Source organism: Sus scrofa, chromosome 3 (assembly GCF_054392235.1).
Source record: "Sus scrofa isolate SSC_HxYL_T2T_F1_AM1 chromosome 3, Sscrofa_HxYL_maternal_Yorkshire_Landrace_v2.0, whole genome shotgun sequence".
NCBI classification, from domain to species: Eukaryota; Metazoa; Chordata; class Mammalia; order Artiodactyla; family Suidae; genus Sus; species Sus scrofa.
Window position 1 is genome coordinate 67,652,850 of NC_139385.1, and position 20,051 is coordinate 67,672,900.

At 49.6% G+C, this 20,051-nt stretch overlaps 1 protein-coding gene across 40 annotated transcripts in view; it reads right to left on the reverse strand.

Annotated features, from left to right (window-relative positions):
- INPP4A (inositol polyphosphate-4-phosphatase type I A) overlaps positions 1-20,051 on the reverse strand; it is a 123,410-nt gene that overhangs the window by 39,643 nt on the left and 63,716 nt on the right. For 26 of the 40 annotated variants that reach the window (XM_085015392.1, XM_085015393.1, XM_085015387.1 and 23 more), the window contains exons 2-7: positions 11,238-11,308; positions 9,627-9,835; positions 8,986-9,030; positions 4,554-4,672; positions 2,344-2,460; positions 2,003-2,082 (exon numbers count right to left, since the gene is read on the reverse strand). In XM_085015392.1, coding sequence (XP_084871518.1) covers positions 2,003-2,082; positions 2,344-2,460; positions 4,554-4,672; positions 8,986-9,030; positions 9,627-9,732 — 467 coding nt within the window. In that variant the 5' untranslated portion in view covers positions 9,733-9,835; positions 11,238-11,308. 40 annotated transcript variants of the gene reach the window in all.

Consider the following 20,051-nt stretch of genomic DNA (forward strand, 5'->3'; position numbering starts at 1 on the left):
TTCATTGTCCACTTGAGCGCAAGGCTCAGCACCCTCCATGGTCAAGGGGTCCTGGGGGTGCCAGGATCCGGCCAGCTGGTCAGCCAGGCGGCATCGATAGTGTGCACAGGTTCTGGGGCAGCAGATAACCAAACAAGCAGGCCCAGACGACGGTTGTGTGTGAGGGGGATGAGCCCCACAGAGAAGAGAGGTGGCGTCTGTGCCCCCCGGGAGGAGATGACCTGCCCCAGACGCTGACGGGACACCTCTCTGAATTGAGATGGGAGAGCACCTTCCAGCAGTGGAGCCTTCTGCTCCTTCCCACGCCACCTTCAAGCTTATTAGCCTCAAGGCCTGGACCCCAAGGAAGCTTAGGCCACCAGGGATTTCCCAAAGCCTCTGAGTCCTGACGTCACACAGCTGATGCCACTCTAGCCCCTGTCAGCATCATCCATAAAGCCCCTCAGGGTTGCTGCTAGCTGCCCAGGCCCATCTCCTTCTTCCAGGGAAGCCCCAGTGAATCCTGGATTCATTCAGAAATACCTGAGGCCTCAGACTTTTATCTGAGGTGTGGGATGTGGCCAGGTTCAAAACTGTTATGTAGTCACATCCACTGACCACACTCACAGTTCTCATACTTAAAAAACTCCCTCCCTGGGCTCTCTGTTTGACGGTCACGGTCATCTCTAGCTCCTTTTAAAAGGGACGATGTCAGAGTTCCCATTGTGGCTCAGTGATAATGAACCTGACTGGTCTCCATGAGGTTGCGGGTTCAATCCCTGGCCTCGCTCAGTGGGTTAAGGACCCAGCGTTGCCATGAGCTGTGGTGTAAGTCGCAGACGCAGCTTGGATCCTGTGTTGCTGTGGTGTAGACCAGCAGCTACAGCTCTGATTCAACCCCTAGCCTGGGAACTTCCATATACCACAGGCATAGCCCTAAAAAAAATAATAATAATAAAAATAATACAATAAAAGGAACGACGTCCATTTCCTACATTTAACTCCAATCCCACTAGAATCAGCTCCAGCATAAGATGCACCTGAGCATTTTTCTCTAACTGCCCTTCCCCACACAATCTCACTCATTTTCCCTGAGACTCTGCCTTCATCCTGAGTCAGGCTCTCCACATACACTGGGATCACAGTCAGGCTCGCCCTGCCCATGCCTGCAACACCATCAACTCCGTATCTTCAAAATGTCACACTACTAGCAGGGAATTCATCTTCTATGTCAACATTTCCTTTGCTATTTTGGACTATTTTCCTAATTTTTATGTTACTGAGGGTGGCAGGGGGTGGGGGTGGGGAGAGACAAGTCAAGGTGGGAAATGCCCCTAAAAGGAATTTGGAAAATGCTCACATCTTTTTATTTTTTTTTAGTTCCAGGCTGGGGTTTGAATCGGAGCTGCAGCTGCCGGCCTACACCACAGCCACAGCAGTATCAGATCTGAGCCACATTTTGACCTACACTGCAGCTCCTGGTAATGCCGGATCCTTAACCCACTGAGCGAGGCCAAGGCTCAACCTGCATCTTCGTGGATACGAGTCAGGTTTTTAAACCACTGAGCCACAATGGGAACTCCAGGAAGGGCTGACATCATGACCCCCCACATAGTGGAGGTGGGCACTGCCTCCTACAAATATTTATTGAACACCTGGCACCATTCTAGGTACTTGGGATATAGGCAAAAACCATTAATTGCCCTGCTCAGCAGGAGACTATACCCTACAAGGTAGGGGACAGGTAACAGACAAATACATTCCCTATCGCTAGACATGTACACAGGCTTTCCCTTAGGTCTGAGTACTTCCTAGGAACACTGCACATTTCTATTCCATCATAGGCCCTCTGAGAGGCTGAAGTTTTTCTCTCTCCTCAGTGACAACCAGCTGCCCAATAAGAACAGCCTCTGGGGGTAGGAGGTGGGGACAGGGCGCTTGTCCAGTGTCCGAAGTTGGGCCTTTCTCCAACCCCGGACCTCATAATTCCAGATCCTCAAAAAGTAACAAACGAAATACCAACCTTAGTGTTAAATACAACCTATGACGCCTGTCCTGGAGCAGGTCTTTGACAATGAATGTGCCAGAGCCCAGTAAATACATCTGAGGAAGAGCGGGAGAGACAGCGTTAGTGCCCTTGCTTTGCCTCTGTCCTCTCAGCCCAGCCCTGGGGAGTTGGGCTAGCTGGTTCCAGGGCATCTCAGGAGCCTAACAGGGAGGCTCAGAAGGAAATTCCCAAAGACAATATGTCTGGACATTAATCTGTGAGCCAGGAGTGAAGTCAACCTGGGTCCACCTCTCAAACAATTACGTAACTTTTTAAAAAGGGAAGAATATCCCAGGAACCACAACACAGTACTTAACTGTTCCCTGAGATCTATCCTTGACATCGTACACGGAGAGTTTGATCTGTGTCATCTGATTGATAAGAGAGTCTTGAAAAAAGGCAATGCTGCTTAGAAATATAGGATCGTTGGTTCCCTGGAATAGAAAAGAATCAGAACACAGAGTGGGATTTTTTTTAACATAGTTGCCTTTGAAATACACCAACATTTTCAGAAGGAGAAACTACCACTCTTACCAACATGGATCAACACAAATGCTACTGGGACCTGAGTGGATGCACAACCAAAAACGGCTTTGTGAAAAGGACAGAGTTTTCTAGGTCTGGATACACCCAACGGGCCACCACGCAAGGTGTGCCCAAGTGCTCGGTCTTCCTCTCTCAGTAGGAAGGATTTTCTAAAATGAAAATGAGTTGAATATCCACATGCATTAGTCTTACAACTTTAGATGAGTTACTTATTTGAATCTACTACTGCGGATGGAAGAGGAAATGAATGGCCACAGTCGTTCCTTACTTCTAGAATCCCGAGTTTGGAATAATCAAGGCTGCCCTTTCCTGAGGACTAGCTGATAGTTTCTGGGCCACAGGTAGCTTCTTCCTGTCAAAGCCAGGCCCCTTCCCTCAAAGCCCCCTTATATCATATTCTCTTCCACAGGCAGTGGTTCACCAGCTCAGCCAAACAGTCAACAGTGTCTGCTTGTATGTGCAGCCCCAGATCCACCATCTTAGTGCCCAGGCAGCCCCTCCTGGGTGGCCCCCTGGAGCCAGAACCCCACCCCACCTCTCCCTCCACTGCTGGGCCAGACCCTCTCTGATTCTCTTTCCAGGGAGGCTGCAAACTGAGCATCTGCTCTGGTGCCTTCTTCTCTGTTGTTCTCAACCACCCAGTGACGATGGAGTCCTGCAACGCCCACCTCCAGAGCCTCCCCCAAAGGCCTCCTCCCTGCTGCCAGGGGGCCCCACACCACTGCCACTCCTCCAGTGACCTCTGACTCATCCTGGAACCTCCCTGAAGCAGACCTGGCCGGTGACACCCCTGCGGGAGGGCCGGCACCTGCAGCTATAAGCTCCCGGCCCCAAAGACTCCTGCTGCGTCTTCTGCACACACCAAACAGGCTGAAGCCTGGTAAGACCAGGTCCTACGGCCACGCCCTTCACAGCCACCACAGCACCCCACGTGTGCCTCTCGGCAGCGCACGCATCCCGAGAGCCTGTGAGAAATGCAGAACCTTGGGCCCCACCCCAGGCCCACTTAGCCAGAATTTCACTCAGCGCCATCCGAGGAAGCAGGCTCTGGTCCCCGGAACTGGAGGGGACCCGTCACCCCTGTACTCTCACTCCTACTCTCGGCTCTGTGTGATGTAGCCATGTTCACTTCCGCCTCCTCACCCCCAGGATGGAAGACTACTTAAAGGCAGGGACAGGACTCGAGGGTTTTCGTATCATCCACAGACAGTCTGCTTTCTACGTAGGCAGTCCTCACCAAGTGCTTAGAAAACAGAACAGTGGGCTTGAACTTGGAAATTTATTTCCCAGAAAATGAAAAAGGGTCTACCTTCCAAAATGTGAAAATGGGAAAGAGGAAGAAATGCAGTTTGTTTGTTTGAGATTGCCAGGGAGGCAACAATGTTGAAAGAGGCTCATGTCACCAACAAAATCCTGCAGAAGCTCACAGCCGCCAACTCCTACACTTCATTTCTTTACTTACATAATGTGCGAAATGACCGACAGACATTCTATAGAATTCCCAAGGTGAATGCATATCCTTTCCTTTAATGTACAAAATAAATATATAACACATTGCAAATGGACATAAAAATAAAAACCAATAAAAATAAAGATATGTCCAGTAAGAGGGTTGGTTAACATTAACACTCTCCAAGCTATGATTAATGAGTTCTCCATAAGTAGCTGCCTACTGGGGGTGACAAGGAAAAATTGGGTCTTACCTCTTAAGAGGCAACCAACCTTGGAAGATGACTGTTCAAAAAGAGTCAGCCAATAGATAATCAAGAATTGTAAAGAATGTGGCACATCTAAGTACCACATCCAGATGAGAAAGTGTGATGAAAACCAGCAATGTACTGAAAACCCAATGCAAGAACAGTGACAATTCACAGGAATGCAGCTGCAGCTACAGGTGCTCAGGCCACTGAAAACAGTCTTCCCACTGGGGCAGAAACACCTGTCGCAGAGCTGCGGGAGGCCAGGGGCCAACAGCACCCACCTCGATTATCTCCGTCTGTGCGTGCTTCGTCCAGAACGCCTGAGGTGGGGTGGTCACACTCACTGCCACAAAACTATTTGGTTTTCGATCTAGCGATGGCGTATGCAGCTCACTGCAAGCTGCAAAATGAAAACAGAAAAGAAATGATTATTATTATTTTTTTTTTTTGTAATGGCCATACCCAAGGCATAGGAATGACTCCAAGCCGCAGCTGCAACCTGCACCACAGCTGCAGCAATGCCGGATCCTTTAACCTACTGTGCCAGGCTGGGGAAGGAACCTGTGCCTCCAGTGATCCAAGCTGCTGCAGTCTTAGCCCACTGCTCCATGGCAGAACTCCCAAGATAACTCTTTTACCAGTTCTACTGTTAATAAACATTTGGGTTGCTTCTAGTTTGAACCAGTTTAAATAAAGGTGCTGTAAATATTCTTGCTTGCATCTTTTTGTGAACGTGTTTTCACTTCTTTTGCATAAGCACCAAAGAGTGGAATACTAGGTTATAGTAGAGGATATGCTTGGCTTTGTAAAAAGCTGACAGTTTTCTAAACTGATGGCATCATTTTACAATCCCACGAGCAAGTCACATGACTTCCAGTTGCTCTGCATCCCACTAACATTTGGTGGGTTGATCTTTATTTTTGTTCTAATGGATGTGTTTTATTTTGCACTCCAGTGACGACTATGCGAAGCATCTTTTCACCATGTGTTTACTGTTAATTTCTGTAACTTCTTTTGTCAAGTGTCTGCTCAAGTCTTCTGCTCACTTTTAAACTGGATTGTAGCGGGGGGGGGGGTTGGTTTATCTTACTGTTTGTTTCGAAAGCATTTTATTCTGAAATCTGTCCTTTGTCAAGTATATGTGTTGTGAAATTTTTTTTGCCCCCAGTCTGGGGTTGATTCATTCATTTAATTAAAGATTTTTTTAGTTTTGGATTTTTGAGTTTTATTTTATTTTAGAGTTTTGATTTTGGGGATTGACAGGCAGAGAAATGTCCCTCCCTCTAAAAAAAAGCATCCACATCCTAACCCCTGGAACTTGTAAACATTTTGCAATCAGGCAAAAAGGATTTTATAGGTATGATTAAGGTCATGCAATCTTGACATTGAAAAATTATTCTGGATTATATGACTGGGCTTAATCTAATCATACGAACTCTTAAAAATGGAAGAGTAATGTGGAAGGGTGAGTTAGAAAGATGTGACACGAACTGTGGTGTAGGCTGCAGATGTGGCTTGGATCCTGCTTTGCTGTGGCTGTGGTGTAGGCTGGCAGCTGTTGCTCTGATTGGACCCCAGCCTGGGAACTTCCACATGCTGCACGAGCAGCCCTAAAAAGCCACAGCAAAAACAAAAACAAAAACAAACAAATAAACAAAACAAGAAAAAAAAGAAAAAGAAAAAAGAAAGATGTGACAATTTTAGAAAGGGGCAGGAGCGATTCTAAGCACAAAAGGCACTTGACCTGCCGTGGCCGGCTCTGAAGGCAGAGGAAGGGGCCACAAGCCACAGAATGGGAGTGGCCTTTACAAGCTGAGAACAGGCCTCAACAGGCAGCTAGCTAAGAAACAAGACCTCGGTCCTGAAACCACAAGGAACTCTTTCTGCCAATGATCTGAATGAGCAAGGACATGGATTCTCCGCCAGAGCCCTCAGAACAGACTACAGCCCTGCTGCCACTTTGGTTCTGGTGACAGGAGACTCTGAGTTCCAGCTGGGCCCTTTCAGCTTCTGTCCTAAAGGCACTATAAGGTAATAGTGGAGTTGCTGTGAGGTGTTTATATTGTGGTATTTCCTTACGGCAGTAATAGCAAAAAGCACAGAGTCAGTGCTTCCAGCCAAGGAATCTTTGCCAACCCTCAAAAGTTGTGGTTATGAGTTATCCTTTGTTCTCTTCCAGAAGCTTTTTTGTTTTTGTTGTTGTCAAAGTTCTCCTCCATTTCTTTTGCTACGTCTGCCTCGGCAGGAAGCAGAGATGTGACTGTCCATGTGCTCCCCCTCCTCTGCGCTACGCCCTTCGGTGGCCCCTTGTCTTGTCTCCTGGCTGCCATCTTGCCCCCTCCAGAGTTAGAGTATCCGGGGCCTCACATGCACAGATGACGGCAAATAGGCTGACACCTAGCAGGAAAGACTCATTATCAGTTTAAGGGCTGGTGGGCCAAGTGTCACCTTCAGAACACATGCCCTACAAGTGACATGCTCCCTGACCTCACCCCACCCAGCCTATCTAACTCTCACCCAAAGTTGAATTTCTAGCTCTGTTCCCTCGCTTCCATGAAGCTTTCTCTCAGCGGCCCGCTGTCACTGCCATCACTCTGCTGGCACATTTCCATAGAAACCATTAATCTCTGATATGCATGCTTCATCTCTCCAGCCAGATCATCTGTAGTCCCAGCTGAATAAATGCTAGTGGGGTAAGCCAGTAAAACATATTTCAAACGGATCTCATCCGACTCAGCAATTCTTTACCCTAAGGAAAAATCAGCAAAGTATGTGAAAGATCTATGCATTAGTATATTCACTGTAGCAGTGCTTATAAAGGCAAATTGGAAAGACCCTAAACAGCGACAATAGGAGGCTGGTTAAAATAGATATGGTGCAGCCATACAATACATTCTGTGTAGGCGTCCCAAAGGATGAGACAGCAGATCCATGTTTATTAAAATGAAAAGATGCCAGTGACAGTTTGCTACAAGGAAAAAAAAAAAAAGCATGCTAAGAACACTAGGATGACATTTTTATAAATACTTCCATTACATCCGCAACCAAAAATCATAAAAAATTTCTGTACAACACTGTGCAGGTATTAAATAAAATATATATATATACCAAATGGAAGGATATATACCAAAATGTCAACTGTGATTATTTCTCTCTGATAGGGTTTTCTTTCCCTCAAATGTTTTCTGTATTAAACCTTTTTTATTTACTTATTTTTTTTAGGGCCACACCTGCTGCATATGGAAATTTCCAGGCTAGGGGTCAAATCAGAGCTGCAGCTGCTGGCCTACACCACAGCCACAGCAACACCTCATCTGAGCCACATCTGTGATCTATGCTGAAGCTTGCGGCAAGGCCATATCCTTAACCTACCAAGCGAGGCCAGGGATCGAACCTGCGTCCTCATGGACACTAGTCAGATTCTTAATCCACTGAGCCACAAGAGGAATTCCTTTCTCCCATTTTGTTTTGCTCTTAAATTTTTACTTTCTAGGATAATTATTCAAATATATTCCAACTTCTACTGAATTTTAAAATACTTCCTATTATATTTTAAATTTCTAAGACCACACATGTTCATTTTTTTCTTCATAGTCTCCTGCTCTTGTTTTATGGACACACCATCTTCTCTTGAGGATACATGTCATCATCTCTTTGACAGTTTCTTCCACTTTCCTTAGTGTCTCTGTTTCTTCCAAGGTCTATTTTTTTTTTCTTTCTCTTTCATGTGGTGGGTGGGCCCTTCACAAAGGTCTACTGATCTACTCCGCCATTTTGTTTTAAATCAACTTTGAGGCATAATTCATATGGAATTACAGCCCCTGTTACGGCTTCTTTCACTTTGCACAATGCTTCTGAGATGCTCCCATGGGTGTGTATCATTCGTCAGTCTTTTCCCTGGCATCCACTGCTTGAAAGTAACACAGTTAATTTTCCCGCTGATGGAGGAGCAGTTGTTTCCAGTACTGGCTGCTACGAATAAAGCTGCAATCAACATGCATGCACCAATCTTTGCAAGCACAAATCAAGGTCCACTGGTTTCTAAGCATGTGCTATCAGAAGGCTGAGGCATAGGGTGGCCAGGCCAGCTCCACGACAGCAGCCAAGTGGCCAGCCGGCCTGCTTTGGCTGGCTTCCAGAAGGCCGCGCCTCTGCATCTCTGGGGGAAGTGAATGTGGATGGTTTAGTACTCCAGAGACAGCCTGGAGGAAAGAGCCTGGCTAAGTTAGGATTCGAGGAAGAGGGAGGGCAGGGCAAGAGCAGCGGGGAGGGAAGGGGAGAGGCAGGCAGAGAGCCTCAGTGGGGCACAGCTATGACAGTGGCTGATGTGTTCTCTCCTCTGATGCCCCTAAGAGGGGAGCACACAGGGGGTCTCAGCTCTGCTCACAGAGCACACCCATGGGGCCTCATGGCCAGAGGTGGCCCTTAGCCCCATCCCTCTGCCCTCCCTCCCCATCCCTGCTCACCTCCTGCCCCTCCCCACTGCTAGCCTGGAGGGGCACATGCTGAGCAGATGGTAGCCCCCTCCCACCCAGTTGCTCCCACCCACAGGGAGTTCACCGCAGCCTCAGGGCTTCATTTTCTCAGAAGCACTTCAGCAGCAAGATCTTGGAGACAAACTCATGCCATATTGTCAGTGGTGTTTTTGTTTTTGTCCATAAGCAACATGTATTTTAAGACCAAAAAAAAAAAAAAAAAAAAAAAGACACCTACCTAAGCTGAATTCTAAAATAGGCTCATCTGGATCTTGTATATTTCCTGGATAAAAAAAGAAATGACAGAGAAAAAAAATTACCCCTAATAAACGTTTCCTGCTCTCAGATTATATGCAAAAAATCCAATGCACTGGTGGTAATGACTTCACAAGAGATGGGAATCAAACCATATATAAGCTGTCCACCTTGAACTTACAGTGAGGAGTGTCAATACTGCTCAGTAAAACTAGGAAAACAATCCAACCCTCTCTTTTCCTTCTGAAACTGTTACATGAGATGATTTCTTCATTTGCTAGAGATTTTGTTTTGAGAGTCCTAAGAAGTCTCAGACCCTGAGCCCAAACCCCTCCCCTCGGGTCTGCACACCCACAACACAAAGGGCTTTTATGGTCTGGGCACTTGCCAGATGGCACTGTGGACATTACCAAGTTATCGACTGGCAGATGAGGCCTGCAGGTGCCCATGTGAACTGGGAAACTGGTGGTGGGTGCAGGAGTCCAGCAGAAGCAGTGTACAGGAAGAGAGAGGACTTTCTCTCTATGTTGGCCCTCCCAGCACTGCCACAGTATGGGACCTGCACACTGAGAGCAGTCCCCACCACCCCCACCCCCAAGACCAAGGCAGCCCTGTGAGGCTCACCTGCCAGGGAGAGGCCAAGCATGTCGGCTGCCACATCGATGGTGGAAGCCCGCTGCATCGCACGGGCCCTGGCGCCATGGCGAGGGCTGTGCTCTCTTGCTGTCATGATGTCATTGGTGATGATGTGCTTCCTGCTCTTGGGTCAGACCACGCCTGATGCCCCTGGAAGCGCTGTCACCAAGCCCTAGTCCCCTAAGGTGGCAGTAATTCTGAGAAATAGGAACACAGAGATTTAAACCAAACAAAACAAAAAACCAGGCTCAGTGGAAACAAATCCAACTAGTATCCATGAGCATGCGGGTTCAATCCCTGGCCCCGCTCAGTGGGTTAAAGATGTGGCCTTGCCATGAGCTGTGGCGTAGGTTGCACACGTGGCTCAGATCACATGTTGCTGTGGCTGTGGTGTAGGCCAGCAGCTGTAGCTCCAATTAGACGCCTCGCCTGGGAACCTCTATATGCTATGGGTGCAGCCCTAAAAAAAAGAGAAAGAAAACCCCCACCCGCAAGACTAAGGCAGCCCTGTGAGGCTCACCTGGAGATCATGTGACCTACCCATGCAAGAGACAGTGAAGCAGGTGCTCTGGCAGGTGAGGAGCCAGGGCAGAGTGGGGATCTTAGGTCTAGTCGCCCCTCCTCTGCACTCACACATCCCAGCATGGCCCGCCTACAGGATCTCTAGAGGAATCACCATGCTCCCTTTATCAGAAACATGCGGCAGTAAAGAACAGCTTAAATGTAATCCTAAACTAAGGTTCCGTTTTTTTGGTTTGTTTGTTTTTGTCTTTTTGTCATTTCTAGGGCCGCTTCCCACAGCATATGGAGGTTCCCAGGCTGGGGGTCTAATTGGAGCTGTAGCCACTGGCCTGCACCATAGTCACAGCAATGAGGGATCTATACCGTGTCTGTGACCTACACCACAGCTCACGGCAACGCCAGATCCTTAACCCACTGAGTGAGGCCAGGAATCAAACCTGCATCCTCATGGATACTAGTCGGGTTTGTTACCACTGAGCCACAATAGGAACTCCCTCAGTTTGCTTTATTATGCTTTTCCCTGGGTGAGTCTCAGACAATCTTTCACTCAGGTCACTACCATCTCTGTTAGGACAAGAGATGCAGGAAGAGGTGTGCTGTCCACTGACCAGGACAGCACACAACAGTGGAGACCAAAGGCACGTGTGCATCTGCGCTCTGTCCCTCCCAGAGCTACAGAAACTTCACCTGTGTCAGCCTCAGGCTTTTGTTCCCACAAGACACAACAATCTACACCTCACTAAACTGGAGAGGGTTGTTTGCACAGAGGTCTCTGGGCAAAGGGCCACTGCAGGCTGAGCCACAGGGACACTCCAGGCCAGCCCAGAACTCACAATCTGCTCTGAGTGTGGGAAGGCAGCAAGGATTAAGTTTCACGTGCTTCCCATCCTACTTGCTACAGTTCCTACTGCCTCTAGAAGAAACCAACCTTTAAAAGTTAAGATAATCAGACTGGGCAACAACCCCTCTCAAAGGTCCCAACATATCCAGACACACTGTCTTCTCAAAGTGTGTCATCACCTTTGCATCTGAAGGGTCTGTGTTCCTGCTCTTGAGTTAATTCACCCAGCAACTTACTGGACATGTTTGTTCTTGCGCCCGGAGAGACACGTGGCATTTCTTCATAGAAGGACATCCAAATCCATCATCTGAAAATAGAAAATTAAAAATCTGACAAGCTGGTCAAACATGAAGTTCTCGAGAATGCTTATTATACTGTATATGCTATCATTTCAGCAGTGCCTAGAGACCTGTGGAAGCCAGGAGCTATTACACATACCTTGAGTGCCACGCACCAAGCTAACCTGGCTCAAAAACAAAGGTTCTGCACGAAGCCCAAAAGAATGAGAAACAGCAAGTGCACGATCCCATCCCCCTCCTGGGGCAGTACAGGGGGACAGCGGCCAGCTGGGCAGCAGGATGAGGCTTAGGGAAAGGAGGAGATAAGAGTCTGAGGCCCAGGCTTCCTGCTCACAGATACTGGGCTCTGGGAGAAGCTGCTGGGCACCTCTGAGGCTCTGCTTTCCGGTGACTAAGATGAGGGAGATTGTACCATCTCATGGGGCTGCAGTGAGAAATAAACGTGCCACACAGTGGTGGGGGGAGTTCTCTGCAAACCCCACTGGGCTTCCACCCCACTGCTGCTGCCTGGCCTCCAGTGCCTTCCTGCAGAGCAGAGCCCCCAGGCTCCTGGGGCCCAGCACTGCAGGGCTGCAGGGCAGACCTCAGGGCCTAGCGCCGAGTCATCTGAAACTGGGGGATCAGGGCGTGAGGGCCTCAGGCAAACCCAGCATCCCCTGCAGGTGCTTACTTCCCTTGGGACACCCAGGGACCTCAGGCCTGGGCACCTCAGCAGAGAAGGCAGTGGCCTGGCTGGGGGTCCCAGGAGGAGTCACCCAGGGGAAGTCGACAGTTTGCACATCAAAATGCATACCAGTCAAAAACTGGCAATGACAGTGAGCAAAGTGGGAAAGTACTTGCAATACTAACATCCCTATCTTACAGTAATGCTTACAGAAATTGAAAAGAAGTCTCACTAAAAATGAAAGTGGTGAGAGGTACGAACCCATAAAAGAGGAATACACATAGAAACATTCTGAAAAAGTGACTAAATTTAATCATAACAATGAAAGCAAAGCCAACCCCACCTAAAGTCCCCTAAAGTGTCTTCCAAAAAAGGTTTATTCTTTTTTTTTTTTTTTCTTTCTTTCTTTCCTTTTAGGGCCTTACCTGCAGCATATGGAGGTTCCCAGGCTAAAGGTCAAATTGGAGCTGCAGCTGCCGGCCTACACCACAACCACAGCAGGATCAGAGCCACGACTGCGACCTACACCACAGCTCACAGCAATGCTGGACCTCTGACCCACTGAGAAAGATCAGGGATCGAACCCACATCCTCATGGATACTACTCGCATGCATTTCCACTGTGCCACAATGGGAACTCCTGGTTTATTTGTTCCTCAAATAAGAATATGCTTTGCTGGCAGACCTAAGGGAAATGACAGGGCTGCCTTATACTGTTGATGACGTTTTACTGAGAGGTTGGAGCATTTCAGAAAGCAATCTGACATTATTTATCAAAAATCTGTAAACAGTAACGATATTCTTGCCGACGGTCAGAGATGCTAGCTGTGACATTACTGATAAGGAGGAACAGTGGAACCAATCAAAATGCCCAGCTACAGAGGAGTACGTTCTGGAACATCTATGAGACACACTACTCTACGGCTGTTAAAACAATCATAAAAAGGCAATTCACACATAAAAAAATTTAGTCATCAGGAAAATGCTTGCTATAACTGAGGTACACCCACTAGAAGAGCTCAAATGAAAAAGGCAGACAATACCAAGTGCTGGCAAGGATGCAGAATGGACGGGACCCTGACATGACTGGTGGAGGGTAAGCTGGCACGGCCACGTGGGGAAACTGGTGGCATCTGCTCACGCTGAACGTGACCTGGTACCTAAGTCAGAGGGGCCTTGCTAACAGAAATGCATTCTTTTGTGTTCACCCAAAAAAGGCGGGGGGGGGGGGGTAAAGAATACTTAAAGCAGTAACATTGATAATATTCAAAAACTAGGAATGATCCAAGTGTCTATCAACAGGAGAATGGACAAAACACAGGCGACTCTTGGGAATATGGTCAAGGGGGAAGCTGGACCCACGGGAGCATATTCTAGGCAAGTGCATTTGATAACATTCCAGCACTGGCCGAAAAAGCCTATGGTGTCAGAAGTCAACATGGTGGTTGGTACCTTTGGGGTTGGGGGGGCAGTACTGACTGGGGAGGGGGCCAGGTGTCTTGTGGGGCTGGTGTGCTATGTGTGCAGATGTAGGTGCTGGTTCCACGAGAGAATTTACTGTGGGAAAATTAACTGAGCTGTACCCAAAACAAGTTTGGTTCTTTGAATGACTGTAATAAAGACAATATAGCATGAAAAAAGTTTTGATGCCAATTCTGCATCTGGTGTGTTTTTACTGAGACGCTCTAGCCCAGCTCTGGTTCAGGCTGCTTTAAAAGACGGAGAGACAGAGGCGGCAGGAGACCATGTCAAGACCACGGCCACAATTGGGGCATGAACATGGGGAAGCTTGCTGCCATCCTCCTGCATCACCCTGGGTATGAACTGGAAGGAGGTCTTCTCCCCTGACCGTTCCCCGTGTGTCCCCAGAGTGCCCTCGCCCAGCCTGGCTGCCCTGCTCAGCTTGCCGTGAGCCAGTCACCCCCTTCACTAGGGACAGTAGAGACCTGCCACTTAACAAAGAACAATATCTGTACCCTGACATCCCATCAGCCCAAGGGAGGCTCCCCAAACCCTCCTCTTCCCCTGGCAGTGTCCCCACACCCCCCACTTACCTGCCTCTTCCCCTAGAGAGTGGCTGGTACTCGAGGCACCTTGAGACTAGGGGAATATCTATAGTTTTATAAACGCTTAAAGGGGAATATCTATAGTTTTACACTTGATGGAATTCACAGATCAGAGAAGATTTTAGGTCAAAAGGACATTAGAAGCCACTTCATGGTTATTTGCGGGCATCTAATTAGGATCCGCAATTTAAGTCATCAAAACCCAGAACACGAAGCTAATTTGCACAGCTAAACTCGGCTTCTCTTATTAGCCTCATTAATTTAAGGTAATTCACCAAGGATTCTGATATTCCCAAGATCCCAGTTTTTCTAGCCCCATTTGAAGACCTGAGCTCATTAGTCGGAACAATTACACTGAAATCAAGAGGACAGAGAGGTGTGGGAGTTGTGTGGGGACTGGGATATTTTTCTTCGGGGCAAGAAAGGAGCAGTAACTCATGAAACTAACTACTCTGACGTGTGACCTCCTTCCATCAAATCCACCACAAACCCAGTGATGTCCCTTCCACCCTATGGGATTTACACAGCCTCGGGGGACCCCTGAGGGCCAGCAACAACTGCCCAAAGCTTCTCAAAGAAGCGGCCATGGGAAAGGCCTGCCTCCCCCTGCACAGAGCAAGGAGTCTCAGGCCTGGGAGGGGTCTGGAGGCCCCTCTGACTCCATGGCTCTGCTGAGCTGGAGTTGAGGTGGGGACCACTGGGCAGCTCCACCTGCAGCTGTCAGAACACTGGGGATCTTCTGCACATCATCTTTACAAGGAGAGGCACAGATAAGGTCATAGAAATTCAGACTGGGTGATTTCCTCAAGGTCACATGGAGGCGAAGGCCAAGGCCAGGTGATGGGCATCAACCCAAAGCAAGAACACCCAGTACAGCTGTGCTGCTCTCTCTCTAGAGAGGAGAGAAGGGGGCAGGGAACGGACTTTACAAGAGGGACAAAGCCTTTGAGCAGACCCAGCTAGGTCCAAGACAGTGGAAGGCTGGACGCCCAGAGGACCCTGAGCCTCTAAGTGACACGCCCACAGGCGCCGTGACAGTTCTGAGGCCACCGGTAAAAGGGCAAAAAGTGGGTGGTGGCCCAATCCCTGGAAATCTCTGCCTCTTCCAAAAATACTTGGAATAATCCTCCCACCCCGTAGCCTATGAAATTGCCCAGCCCATAAACACTCGCCACCTCACAGGCCAGGCTGCTCCCACTTTTGCAGAGAACCCTGTGCCCTGGGGCCACCTCTTTCACCTTCTGAGAGGCCAGCACTCTGCCTATGTCACTAAACATACCTCTTTTCCCTTTACTCTTCAACTCTTTCCTGAGCAAAACCAAGGATACCCACTCGGGGGCCCATCTCAGGGACTCACTGGAGACCTGGGCCACCCTCTCTCACCCCAATTTCCCCGCAACATCCCTGCCGTCCCAGTGTCCAGCAGACCATGGTGCTCTGCCCTCTAAGAGGGAAAGTCAGATGAAAGCTGGATGCGTCAGAGCAGCCCCTGAGGAGGAGGCTCCTTCAGGAGTCTGAAAGAGGAAGCGTTTTCTCTCAAAACCCCCAGTCCAGGATGGCCACAGTCACTGACGGGTGGGGTGTCACACTGCTCAGTGGTACCGAAAAGCACTACTAGCCATAACCTAAGAGAGACAACTGTCCCTTCCCTGCAGCCAACAGCCCTTCTGAAAGGGAGCAGGACCCCGTGGGGCCCTCAGGTAAGAATCCTTTCCGTGTCCCCCCCTTTCTTCTTTACAGTCTTCATTCAGCCTCTGTGACCTTCGCCGGGCTCCTAAGGGCAGATGCTAACAGGTGCTTTTTAGGGAAGGGAGGGGATGCAGGGAACAGGAGGAACAGTCAGGAAACCCCAGTGCAGCCATGGGTCAGGGCCCTGGTCCCCCTTGAGAAAGATACAGAACAAGACCTTCCAGCTCTTCTGCAGGAACTAGGGCTCCCCCCAGGGGGAGGATGCTAACTTCAGGCCGCACCAGGTTCCTGGAACGCACCATCCTGTTCCCTCACCACCGACCAATCAGGAGAAAGTCTACACACAGTGGATGACAACCAAGACTCTGAGGCCCTCCCTTTAAATACTTTCCTGAAACATTTCTGTAGTGGCTCAGCGGTAATGAACCCAGCTAGTATCCGTGAGGATGTGGGTTCGATCTCTGGCCCTGCTCAGGGGGTTAAGGATCTGGCGTTCCCGTGAGCTGCCGTGTGGGTGTAGGTGGTAGATGCAGCTCGGATCCCGTGTTGCTGTGGCTGTGGCTGGAAGCTTCAGCTCCATATGTGATGGGTGCAGCTCTAAAAAAAGAAAAACAAAAACCAACCAAACAAACAAAAACAACTTTCATGGATCTTGAGAGTTGGTTTTTGGACACGAGTCCGCCACCTCCCCAGGTTGCCAGCCTTCTGAATGAAGCAATTTCCATTCCTACCAGCACTTGTCTCTAGAGCACTGGCTTTGAAGCTTCAAGCAGCCAAACCTGAGTTCAGTAACACTTCCTCACAGAGGTTCCCAAACCCGCCAGCCGTGTGCATCTCAGGACGTCTTCTACGGTGGTGGGAGAACCAGTTAGGTGCCTGTGTCTCATGGACACCAGACCCAAAGCCTCTGCTCCCTGCAGATCCTCCTGGGCACCCAGCTCAAGTCTCAACATGGACCAGGGGCCTAACACCTACTAAGTAAGAAACTGTTCAGGTCTGTGGAGACTGTCCCTACCCAGTGGGATCACTGTCTGCCTGGTTCCTCCAGTCCAGAGGACTGGTGGGTAATTCTGAAACTGACAGCACTATTGGCCTGAACCCAGCCAGAACCCAGATTGGGACTTGAACCCATGGTTTTAAATTAGAATCACTTACCCTCTGTCTGGACTCACAGAGGTTCAGGTTCTTCATGCCTCTGCGCAGAAGGAATTCAGTGAGAGAAAATGTGATAGGCAAGAAATAGATTTATTAGGATAGGACACTTGTGAGAGACGCAAGCAGGCAGGCAAGGAAGCTCTGCCCCGAGGATACGGTGGGCTACAGCTTTATCATCCTAGCAGGGTGGGGGTCGGAAAAGACTGCCTCTACCTTCCTGGGAGTAGTAGCTCCTCCTTGGTATCTGGTAAGGGGTGTATTCAAATCAGCAGAAGGGCGGTCCTCAGATTCCTGCCCTTAGTCTGAATCTGAATGCAGGCTTCATCCCACCCCCACCCAACGACCTGAGGCAATTCTTGTACCTCCACTAGTCAAGCAAGGCTGCCTTATTCTGATGGCTTTTTTGAGCAATTTATTAACTTGCAGAGATCTCCCAAAGTCCCCTAGGGAGATCCTCTCTATCTATGATCCTTTTCTGGGACTTCTACAATCACCTATGCCTACTCTATCCCTATCAATTCCACGGCCCCAGGGGAAGACTGGAGTCACTCTGTGGAAGGAATCAAGCTCCCCCCAGACTATGGAGCAGGAGGAGAGCCCCCACTGCCCCCCTTCCCCACACGAGCTTAACTTGAAATAGAAAGAAACCTCTGCTGTGGGAGGCCTGGGAGGTAGGTGGGGGTTGCTGGGCTTCAAGGTCCCTTCAAGGAGCTAGAACTCAAAGCCTCTGGTCAAGACAAGAGCTACCAGATCCTTATCATCGCCTCACCCATCTCCTTGTAATGCCCCCTCACCTCACTGTAATGCTCCTCCCCCACCTGGAGCAACCTGTCCTACTCCTTCCTGCCCCTACTAGGAAAGGATTGTGGCCCACTTCTCACCCCACCCCTACAGGGGCCTTAAATGCCCCCAAACATCCAGCAAATGTATCCTAAGACCCCTCTTTCCCCAACCCATCAGCAAGTCAGCAAGTGTATCACGAGACCTCTTCTCTCCCTGGACTGTAAAAACGGATGCAACCATGCACAGTGGTCGGCTCTCCCTGATCAACAGGAAGTCGTCCAGCTGTGCCTGCAGTGTCTCTCTTCTCAAGAAACTCTACTTTCTCTCCACTTCGCATGCTCAATAAACTCTTCCTCCCCAATATGACTCCAGAAATTCTTTTCCAAACCATGTGCACAGACCACAACAGCGATTACAGCAGCTGATGACTAAAGTCTGGCACATTCCAGGGATTCAATAAATGGCTAGGATGAAAATAAAAATTACAACCACCAGTTAAAACTTAACTGCATGAGGCCTGAGGAAGAAGGCCACTCTGTGGTCTGGATGGGGTGCGCCCATGCCTGAGAAATGCACCCACAGGTGGCAGGAAAAGCACCCCAGGCTCCAAGAAACATGAAATGTGAAGAATCCACATTGGCAGGAGGTCAACCAGACAAACCCGCACCCCCTCTAATTGGAGGTCAGGCTCAGGACACCCTGATGTGTCTCTGCCCCTCCTGCACCTGAGACCCCCTGGCTGGGCCTGCACCTCACCACACTCTGGTGGAAGCTGGCTTTAATATCAGTCTAGGAAGCAGAGCTGCTAATCCAACCAAGAGAGCAAAAGGACCCATCCATAACTCTGGCACCAGAAGCAGCCTCTGGCCCCATCAGGTCCCTGAAGTCAGCTGGGAACTGAGGCCACCCAGGGCTCCACCAGACCTGGTCTACACCCAAGAGGAAACATGGGTGGCCCTTGGGACTTCAGGGCCACCAATTCCTTAAAGCCCAGCAACTGAGAGAATGACAACAGCGTGGGCACAAACCTGGGGGTGGGGGCAGGGGGCAGGCAGCTGCTAATGACAAACTGAACAGGTAGAGTCATGGTGGCTGGGATGACAGGTGTGGGCAAGGCCAACACTGAGGGACAGAAGCAGTGTCTCTAGAAGAGCGAAGGGCAAGGGTAAAGCAAACTGGAGCCTCCACTCCAAGGAAAAGGCAGCGCTGGCCCAAGTCCATGCTCAGCTCAGAGCCCCCGATGTCTAACAGCCCTCATTCTGCTCCCAGGCATCTGCCCTGTCAGTCACCAGAAAGGAAGAGATGGCAAAGGACCAGGAAGGCCTGGATTCTGAATGTTTCAGAACAGCCACCAAGGGCAGCAGAAAATTCCTCCGGCTTTTACTGGAATGGATCAATGAATGTGTGTTTCTACGTAAGACTCAGAAATTAAAATCTGTGAATCAAAATCTCATGCAAAGAAAATGACAGACAGTGGTGAGGGCAGCGCATCCAAAGTCACTCTTCCTGAAACAGACAAACATGAGCCATCGGCTGAGAAAGGTTAAAGAAGAGACTGTAAAACAATGCAGGACACCACCACCTGATGCCTGCCAGGGTGCTGTGTGGTGGGGAAGGGCCACCAAAAGCTGAGCAAAGGGACAGGTCCTGGGAGGCAGGGCAGGGGGAGGGGCCCTGCGGCCCACCTGAGGGTTTCCCTTCCTACCGGATGCCCCCCACCCCCTACTGCCCTGGTCAAAGAGTAGTGGAAGAAAGCTAATCTTCCTTTTTTTTTTTTTTTCAGGTTTAACCAAGCCAACCACCTAGGAAAGATCTTAATCTTTTAAACAAAGTCAAATACGCTCTTGCCATAAAAAGCAAGGAATGCTGCCTGAAGCAAAGGCTCAGGTACTAACTGGGCAGGAAGGGCAGAAGCCCCAGGACAAGGACAGGGCAGAGGGTGCCTGGGAGGACTCTGAGGGGCACAGGCAGACTGGTCTCGGCCCCCTATACTCTGGCCCAAGCCCACCAGGCTGTAGATAAGGGCTCTTGACACCCACCATTCTGTGACCTGGACACCCAGGTCAACCCGTGAGGGCCTAGACTCTAAGCACCTGCCCAGTTAACGTCACCTCAGACCCCTCCTCCTGCCAAGGGTACAGAGCTGCTGAGATTCTCGCAGCCTCAGTTTCACAACCTGGAAGACAGGAATAGCAGCACCTGCCTCTGTGGGATGCCGCAAGGGGCACGCACACATGTGATACAATAGAAAGAAACATGGGAAGGCCACAGAGTGGTGCGCAGAGGCACCTATGTGACACGCGAGTTTCTCTCTGCGGCTCTGCTACCCTCCTCCGTGTCTAGTCCATACTGCATGCTTCCTGGAGCACCTCTGGGCCTGGGAGGCCTTCCCTC